This window comes from Pelmatolapia mariae, linkage group LG10_11 (genome assembly GCF_036321145.2).
Source record: "Pelmatolapia mariae isolate MD_Pm_ZW linkage group LG10_11, Pm_UMD_F_2, whole genome shotgun sequence".
Classification (NCBI taxonomy): Eukaryota; Metazoa; Chordata; class Actinopteri; order Cichliformes; family Cichlidae; genus Pelmatolapia; species Pelmatolapia mariae.
In genome coordinates, this window is record NC_086236.1 from 9051256 (window position 1) to 9061565 (window position 10310).

Here is a 10310-nt window from a genome sequence, read left to right on the forward strand (position 1 = left end):
GGTGTACCCTACCTCTCGCACTATGACAGCTGGGTTAGGCTCCAGCGCCCCCCACGCGTACCCTGAAAAGGATAAGCGCTAGTGAATGGATGGACAAAGATAACCCAAGTAAACACAAAGTGCAGTTTTTAATCCAAAATTTGGAGTTTTTTGAGCCGTTCAGAGGTAGACTTGCTGGTGTGTCTAGGATCATTGTCCTGCTGAATAACCCGAACTCATTTGATGGCCAGACATTCTCCTTCAGGATTTAATGGTAGAGAGCAGAATTCATGGTTGCATCAATTACAGCAAGTGGTCCAGGTCCTGAAGCAGCAAAGCAGCTCCAGATCGTCACACTACCACCACCATGTTTGATTGTTGCTCTGATGTTCTTTTGATTCCTTAGGGATCATCAAGATGTTTAGCGGGTTTTTCCTTCTTTTGTTCTTTTTGGTCAGCAGTGGTTTTCACCTTGGAACTTTGCCATGGATGCCATTTTTGCCCAGTTTCTTTCTTTATTTGTTTAATCGTGAAGACTGAACTTAACTCTTCAAGATGTTATTCTGGGTTCTTTTGTGACCCTATTTTGGTTGTCCAGCCAGTCCACTGTTATGTTATCTCCATTGTGGACAATGGCTCTCACTGTGGTTTTCTGGAGTCCCAAAACCTTAGAAATGGCTTTTTAACCCTTTCCAAACCGATAGATGTCAATGACTTTGTTTCTCAGCTGTTTTTCTTTAGATTGTGGCATGAGGTGTTGCTTTTTGAGATTTTTTTAGCCGACCTTATTTTTTAAGACACAGACACGCTGGATTCAACAGGTCTGGCAGTAATCTTTCCTGGGTGTAGCTAGTGAAATTGAACTCAGCTTTCCAAATAATGTATTTAATCAAAGTTAATTCAGGATTTAACAAAGGGCCAAAATTACATTTTTCACATAAAACAAGGTAATAGATGAAAGCATCATTAAAATACTATATCCTGGACTTACTCGGGTTGTCTTTGTCTAATATTATGTTTTGGTTTTAGGTTTTTGATGAGCATGTAAGTGCGAGAACTGTGCAAGAAAATGAAAACTCGGGAACGGGAAAATACTTTATAAATTGATTTCACAATGCAGTTCTGGCTTCTACAACATAATAAATCTCTTTGGGTGAAAATAAGTCTTGATTCCACAAACAAAAACAAGAAAAGATGCTTTTTTTTTCCTCCAGGAGTTATCTGTATCTTTTCATTGGTAGCAAAAATGGAACAACTGAATGAATCATAAAAAGATGCCCAGGGATAAAAAGAGACAGAAAACAGGACCGAACTTCAATCGGACACTGACTCAGTGAAGAGAGCTCCAGAGAGGGTTCAAAGCAACGTCCAGCTGACTTTTTTCTAACAGACCGAAAAAAATTAATAAACTGTTGCAATTCAGTTAAAAAATTGAATTGCAAAAATAGCTAAAAGAAAGATTCCAGTGCAGTTTAAGACTGTTGAACCTGATCCAAAAGAACTCACAGCATCCAACAGCCTCATCTGCACCATTCACAGTTTGAAAGTTTCCCATCCCCAAAACTCTCGAAAACTAACAGTAACATGAATTTAAACTGAACATTTCCCTGAAGTTTTTGGTCATCCCCCCAGGACACAAATAAAATGTAAATTCCTGCAATGTGCATTTATATTATTACATTAAAAAAGTTCTCCTTCTTGGAACACTGGGGGGAGAAAAGTGTCAAGTCTGCAAACATTTTTTTTTCATAATCTCCCATCCTGCTGACAGCATTTATTAGCCCAAGAGGATAGAGGCTATGTTTACCTTTTTGTACATTCTCAGTGACTGCTCAGCAAAAACTTAATTGTGTAATGTAGTAAGCAGTTCAGCCACTGGGGGATGCTAGTGGAGCTTTACGGTTTGTATGAATAATTACACCATATTTAAAGGAGTTGACACCAAAAATTTATAAGATGACATTTAAGAAGGCGGTCAGGTTTAGATATATTTACAGATCTTATATATTGCACTGTCCCTGCCTTATTTTTCTAAGGCACAGTAGGAGCACGGTACAGAAGACATAAAAGCAATGCCCTTAAAAAAGAAAAATCCGAGCCAGAACACCAGAAAGTTTTCAACTTAAATGATGTATGGCCCAAAAGTCTCTTTCCATTGTGTCTCAGCTCAGTCCAGATGGCATGTAATCCTCTTGTGAATTGTAGTTTGTGTTGTAGGTTATGCCTCAGTCTTTCATTCCCTCATCCATTGTGCCTACTGTACCAGCCCTGTCTCATTCCACATCAGCATTCATTGTTCCTTGAAAGTAGCTGTGACATCCATGTACTCTTATTTGATGTCTGGCTAGGATAGTGAGCTTGATCCCATTATGTGTGAAATGCATTCAGTTCCAGGAGGGAAAACAAATTCCCTCAAAGCATCTTGCATGTTTTCCCCCAATTTCCCCCTCCCTTCTTTCTTTGAAAAATGATACAAAAGGCAGCTCAGAACAGACCGTTTAGCTGTGAAAGAGAGACTTAGTGATTTGCTGCTAACAGAATCTCCTCTCTTTTTGTCTTTCTGTGTCTCTCTCATTCTTACGTTTGTGCCTGTAGTGGTAAGACTGTGAAGGATGATAGCACTAAAGGCGAGGCGGAGGTGAAGAATGCCACAGCTGAAGTGAAGACAGTTCCCAACGAGGCTCCTCAGATGAATGGCAACGAAAGTAAAGCGTAATCTTCTTGCCCGTGAGCAGCAGGAAGAAGAGGGCACGTAGGGTTGGGAGGGTTCGGGTTGTTGGGTTTTAAGGTTAAAAGGGGTTGGTCACAGTCACTGAAACCTCAAAGCAATTTCACACACCACCCCGTCGCATTAGAAAAACCAACAAGAAGCAACTGAAAAAAAAAAATTAGAAAAAAGAAAACCATTGGTCTCTTTCTCTTTCTGCAGTGTCTTCTGACCAGGAATATGTAAAGACCTCATGCACTTGCCTTAGTTCCTTTACATAAGTTTACCTGTTTATTTGTCACAGAAAAAAATAGAGCTCTTGTAATTCACCTTCTTTCTTTGACTTAATATTAAATTGATCAGCGGAGAGAATCGACACTATTTTCCTGTAGATAAACATGGTTGGACTGTAGCTTTACTTCACTGATTACTGCCTTCATGATGTACACACATGTAAGTCATGTACATTACCGATACTACTATTCTTTATGCAGTATGGTCATCATCATGGTAATGCATTATGAAAAAATGGGTCTTTTTTTTCTTCTGTCGATATTTTTTGTGTTTGAATAATATGCAGATAAACTGCCTATTTAGCTTTTTTTTATGTGTTATTTCCAGTGCTAGAGATTAGAACATTAGCATGCCTGATTTTGCAAGTTTACTGTACTTCTGTATGTGTTGCTGTCATTTGGTTCATATTCAGACTTTTTTTTTTTTTGTCTGTGTGTGTTTCTGGTCCAGATGTAGCCTAAGCCATGATAAATGAAAGGAAACACCAGTGAAAAATTTATCATGCTATAAGTGCTACTATTAATTGGTTTCAACCCTGTCGTCCTAAAAATTACATTTATATACAGCAATCTAATGGGGTTTTTTATAAGACACATAGCTAATGCATGCTTACAAATTATTTTATAGATTTGCTCCGAGTTAAGGGGAAGTCTATAAGCAGTGCATTATTTGAATTACATGCATCAACACGTTTGGGGTAAAATACAGAGAAGGTGATCATGCATACATTTAGACTGAATGTCTTTGTGCAACCTTTTATTAAGCTGCTTATTAAGTGTATATAAACTTAAGTTTCAGGAGACAAGTTGGGTTTAAATTAAGTGGTGACAGTGAAGAATACAGAAGAGTACAAATGTGTTCCTTTGCAGTGATTACATCTCTTAAAGTCCAGCTTTCAAGGCTGGATGAAGTCTTGTTTCGGAGAAGAATTACTACCTTATTTTTGTCTGAATTTGGTGAAAAGTTCTGTTGCATACTCGATATCATCAGTATCCTAAAACCCACCAGTCATTTATTAATACTGTTTTAGCTCTTCACCAGCTCAAGCAAGTTAACATGTGACCAAATGTAATAGAAAGATTGATCATTGATTATATATTAAATAAATGGGACCAATGAAATGGGATGCTACAGGATGTAAATAATGGAAATCTGACTTATCGCCACTATTTCTTCTGGGTAGTACTTTAGGTAAATTAAGCTATATAGATAGATCTGCAACTAATATTTTACACTGTCTTCTCTCTACCTTACATTGAAAATAATGCAACTTCCTGTGTATAACTTTTGGTCTCACTGTTTGACTACAGCAAACTTAGTTTTAGTCCTTGTGAGTTTACCTTGGGGTAGGAATCAGTATATAACAGAACACAAACCCATTAACGTTTTTAGATTAATGGAGGAAATTTACCTTTGTCTCCTTTTCTCTCACATGCTGTCACGTCAAAGTCACCTTTTAGAGGTTTCCTTTAAGCATTGTTGACCAGCTGTTTACGTGACAGCTTTGGGCTTAAATGTGACTCAGAGGCCAGATGTGTTCAGTTCAGTTTGGATTAAAAGGAGAAGTTTGTTTGAACTTTAGCTTAGGGTTGTTGAATATTTGACACCGATTTGTCTTGACTGGGCTAACCTCCATCACTCACCGGGAGATTCAAAAGCTCAGCTTGTTTAGATTCGCTTACCTGTCAGTGATTTAACCGTCTAATCGTCTCAGCTGTTGTTTTTACACTTGCACCACAGCTGCACTCAGTGTGAGCTTGTGTTACCACTGCATTTACCAACAAAGTCTAGTTGCTGGAATCTTTATTAAAAATGTCTGAAAGTTTCTAGATGAGTTGGTTAAGTGATCATCTTGAGCTTTTTATGTAACCAGTCTATAATTGTAACTGCTTCTTTCTATTAGGAAACCTAATATCAATCATTCTCTGATCATTACAGAAATTTGTGAGCATGTACAGTACACAGACATAAGCTGCTTGTGCATAGAAACCCATACCATGAAGCTCCCGGTGCACAGATTTTGTGTTAATGCCAGAGGAGGTTTTAAATTCTGCAGTTATTGAGTCAGCAGAGCATTGGCAGCATTTACACTCTATGCGTCTCAGCACTCAGCCACCCCGCTCTATAACTTTATAGGGTCTGCCAAGTCATGGCTGAGTGGCTGTGGTTGCTAAACCTTTCCACTTTGTAATACCACTTACAGCTCATTGGGGGAAAGGAAGGAAATTTCGCAAACTGACTTGTTGCAATGGTGGCATCCTATTACAGTACCACGTTCAAATTAAGTGAGCGCTTTAGAATGACCCATTTTTTCACAAATGTTTCTAAAGCCAGACTGTGTGGCCAAGGTGCTTGATTTTAAACATCAGCAGTGGGTCTGAAAACGCCTAAATTCACAGATTTTTTTAGACCAATAAAAATATCCAACCTGTCACAGACCATAAGGATTTCTAAAGAAAAATGTGATTAAAATACTGGATTAGTAACTTGAAATGAATGTACACTCTAACCTTTTCAGCAAATCTTAACGAACTTGGCCTCTTTTAAGCAGGGATTAAATGTATCCTTGGAAATGAAAGATCTCGTCATATGTTTAGAAGTTCACCGAAAACTTTTTTTTCCACACTGCTATGGATTTGAAAGGTAATGAGACTATGTGTGACCTTTTTTGTACAGTGTTCCTCCTACTTTAGGCTGCAAGCTAGTACACTGAATGTGTGAAGCCATTGAGTCCTTTGTCATAGAGTTGAAATAGCTTGTGAAACATGTAGCTGATAGTATGCGACAGAATTAGCAACACCGATGTACAGAAGTCTGACAGCAGCAAACTGGAAAGACACAGTGCCTTTAAATCTGAAAATGTTGGCATGCAATCAGTTTCTTTCAGTGTCTGCATTAAACATTTCACATCTCCATTTCCCTGCTGATTTGCTTTTTCATTTACTGCATTTGATTTGTTAATTAAGCCGAGCTTTGTTGTCTCATATAAGTCTTAAATGGCTGTATCATCGCATTATTATGAGTGCTTACAGTGTCCTTGTTGAAGGAGAATTCTGGTTTATTATAATTTGGTCTTGTATACAGTATTTATGTTTGGTCATCAGTTCTGTCATAATAAATGGAAATTTCAAATGCATAAATACACACTTGGTGTAGATCTTTATAATTAACCTCCTGTCATAACTAATACAAGTCATGGCCAAAACTGTAATAAACGGAATGGGGGGGAGGGGGAGCAAACTGAGCTGCAATCCTTGAAAACTTGCACCATATTACAAAGATGTTTCGAAAACACTGACATTGGAGTACAAGGCACATTGACGCTCAGGTCTCACATTCTCTATAATATTTGAAACATTTGTCTAAAGCAAGCATGCAACATATATTAGAAGGATACTACTACGTAATCACTTTTGCTATGTAAAAACTATTTATGGCTTAATGAATTGTATTGACCCTGTGTTGTGTAACTTTGTCCTGTTTGCGCAATTTTGCTTCAAAAGAAACGTGATTTCCTTGCACAGCTCTGAAATGTAATTTTTTTTTAAAAGGGTGCGGTCTCATGACCAAACCTCACTGTTTCCGCTGTGAAAGTATTGTACATGAAAACTTTTTCCACTCCAGTCACACCTCCTAAAATTCATTTGTGAAGTCACATCGGGTGAGCCGGAGGCCTTTGTTCAAAGCCTCAAAAATACAAGAACGACACAGAAGCAGCCTTGGATTTTTCCTTTGACTTCACCACTTGATTCAGTCAGAATAAAGACATCTAGTTCTACTCAAGGAGTTTTTCAGGTTTTCAGAAAGATGAAAAGCATCCTTTCAAGGTTCTCTATCTCACAGAGAATAGAATAAATCCCCTGCACACAAATGTCTAACCCCAAACTTCTTCCTATTCAGTCAGACAGGAGCCTTCAGCTTCCACTGCCAACACTGGTCACTCTCTTTGATCCAGAGCTCCCTATTCTTTTTTTTTCTTATGCTTTTTGTGTGTGTGTGTAAACATCAGCTCTATGCTGCAGGTCAAAAAATCTGTAGGCTACCACTCTTCTGTCTGTCTGCCCACTGTCGCAATTGTAAATACTGAATACTAACTGAGGCAAAAAAAACATTCTGACCTTGCATTCTGCCGGAAATTTTGTGTTCAATAAAATTAAAGGAAAAATGCATCTTGTTAAGGTTTTTTCTTACATACCAAGAATTGTGCAGACACACATGATGGGATGCTTACTACCTCGTTTGCATATTTAGACATGCATTTCAGAAAACCTGCAATGCAAAGATTGTTCTTTATGTAAGTAACCTAGAAAAGTTCAGCAGTGATATCTGTTAGTCAAATGTTTTAATATGTCAAAGAAGACTGAAAGCTACAGTTAAGATTAGTTATCACCTCCATGATTTGAAGGTAAACACCTTCAAAGAGAGAATTTATTTTTTAATAAGCTTTTTGTTGTTGTAAATAATTATATTAATTATTAATTATATTTAATATATAACATATAAAGTGAATATTTGTGTTAAAGTATTAATATTTTTAAATACTGTATGCTTATATACTAGACTTGTCGCAGTAACATGTTAAATAGTGGATTAACAGAACATAAATGTTGAGTAAATAAAATACATTTACAGAGTATGATGAATGCTGCTGCAAAAGACTTTAAAATTCAGTTTGCCACCTCTTTAAATTGCTTATATTACTAATGTTTGTTTGTTTTTTGTTTTTTTGGGGGGGGGGTTTACCTAAAAAGAAATATCCACTCATTTATGAACATAAAAACAGCATTTTTACTTAACACCTTATATTAGCTGGGAGTTTTTACATGGATGAAACAGAAACATTAGTATTTTTTTTTCTTTTTCTTCTCTTCTTTGACGTATGAAACACTCATGCTGATAAACTTCTTGTTACAAGAAGAAATACCCATTGACATACATTTATACACTGCATCAGGCCCTATGCAGTTCTCTGTAATGACCATTAGAGAGCAGTATGCTCCCAAGCTTGAAAATGGACTTGACGCTAAACAACTAAATCACAGGATGGTTTAGTTTACAAGATTAGTGACACTACATTATTTTCTGTAATTAACACAATATTACTCTATTATCTGTTAATGTCTTTATAAACTAAATAACTAGATATTGTCGATTTCTGATAACAATAGAACATCTAATGTTAAACTCTGTTCCATTTTAGTACTAAATTAACAGCAGACACATTTTAATGAATGTTTGTGGGACTAATTAGACCCTTACCGTCTAAATAATCAGACTTTCCTCAGTAGTTCTTATGGATATTAAATGATCCTATGTTTTCCAAAAGGTGGCAGGCTAACTCAAGAAATGTTGAGCAAAAGCAATCAATACATGATTAGAATGTCTTTAAATCAGAAATGTAGAAGCACTGTTGAAGGAATACAAATTGCTCTAAGTAAAATCAGTTCACTAACACTAATGAGGTTTATGTTAGACTGGTAAAATATGCAATTTGAAGTTAAGCTGCTCTTGTATTTTACACCTAATGTATGTTTAACTACCTTAATATCTGTATATATACTTTTTACACTCATGCAAGTTTACTTGCTCTGTGGAAGCACTAGTTACACCCTAGTAAAAAAAAAAAAAGAAGAAGAAGAAGCTGTGATTCACAACAGTATGCAGGTCCGATTTTCATGTGGTTTATCAGAACTAAATATCAGCTACATAAGTAATATGACTCCTCAAAGCTCCATATCATCCCGTTTCTCCTTTTCTGTAGAGATCATTCCACTCATCTGCTCAACTTTGCACTCACCAGATTAGGGTGCTTTTCAAGGGCTCTGTCCCTCCCCCCTTTCTATAACAATGGTCCAGTGTGGTTTTCGTTGGCCTGGGATTGATCCCATACACAGATAACTACAAGCACATAACCTAACCTCGTGGCTACTACCTGTCTGAACACACATTTAATTCTGCCGTCGCGCACACACAGCCTTATAATAGTGAAACCATGTGTTAAGCTGATTGGTACACACCACACCTATCTCTTGTTTAGAGAGGACATTAGTCAACGTGCGGTAATGAGTTAATTAGTAAAGTGGTTGAGTCATTTATGTAGATTTTTGTCTACCTTTTGTCATTGTCAAAGTTTCCATTTGCAGCATGTTTTAAGCATTAATTTGCTGTCCGAATGGCACAAGTGAGAAAATATACAACTGTGGAGATGACCACACATTGTAAAAGGTCTACCTGGATGATTGAGCGTGCATCAAGATACTCGGGCCTGTGTTGAACTGAGATGGGGACAGCAAACGAGTTAACACTAAAGACTGAGCACATAAACATCTTACCGTATAAGCTTGAGAAATTGAATAGTGGTCATCAACAACCCAGTTTTGGGGTAATTTCCTTACAAACTTTAGGAACTTTTTCCTTCTGGTTCTTTTTAGAAGAGTTTATTGTTAGGATACCTGGTGTCTCTGTGATTTAGGGCACAATTTCACAATGAACTCACTTGCCACACAGAGTCAAAGCAATCAGCTTCTTCTCTCTTTGTGAGATTTCCTGGCATTTTTCTGCATGTGACTAATTTCGATTTATTCTAAAGTGCAAACAGAATTTAACCACAAGAAACAAGAAATTTCACATTCAGATATGCGCATATATGTGAGAAGCATCTGAAAGTGTTCAAATGTTTCCCTGATTGCTTCTGACAGTGCCTGTCTGCTGTAGTGATTTGAGCACGATCTGGGTCTTTGAACTGCCTTGGAGCCCACCCTCAGCATAAGCATCAATATAATGTTCCCAAACAGAATGCCGGTAATATTTTGTGCCAAACGATAGAATAATTTTCCAAAGTAAAAGCCTGTAAATTGTTGTAAACAATCAAATGTATTCACTGGAGATGGAATGATTTGATGAAACAGAAGGCCACGCTTCTCATCATAGTCAGCTTTGTTGAGCAGATTAGAATGCAGTCTGAATGTACCAGACACTGAGCCTCGGTTTGTTTTTGAAATATACAGAAGCAGATGTTTGCACAGCAGATTCTCTCTCTCTTTTCTCATTGCTTTCCTTTCAGATTTTTGAGACGTATTTGTTTTTTGTCATGCAGAGCCACGTTTTGGTCTTCTCATTTCCAGGCTGTTCCTGTCTTGTTCCTTTTTCTTTTGCCTCAGCACAGGGTCAGCCAGCCATGAATTCCTATCCAGAACACTCTGCTTCATCTCTGCTTCCCAACCTCTAAATCACACCAGTGTTACATCATAGCACACACAGACACACGCGCGTAGACACACAAGCACACAAACTCACACACTGTGGCCACCATGCCAAGAACTTTTCTTCT

The 10310-nt window shown here is 37.4% G+C and overlaps 1 protein-coding gene across 7 annotated transcripts in view; it reads left to right on the forward strand.

The window, feature by feature from the left end:
* The window catches only part of ncam1a (neural cell adhesion molecule 1a), a 259254-nt gene extending 252107 nt beyond the window's left edge, over positions 1-7147 (forward strand). For all 7 annotated transcript variants that reach the window (XM_063485231.1, XM_063485233.1, XM_063485234.1 and 4 more), the window contains one exon: positions 2575-7147. In XM_063485231.1, the coding sequence (XP_063341301.1) occupies positions 2575-2695 (121 nt within the window). In that variant the 3' untranslated portion in view covers positions 2696-7147. The remainder of the gene's footprint in view (positions 1-2574) is intronic.
* Positions 7148-10310: the final 3163 nt, after the last annotated feature.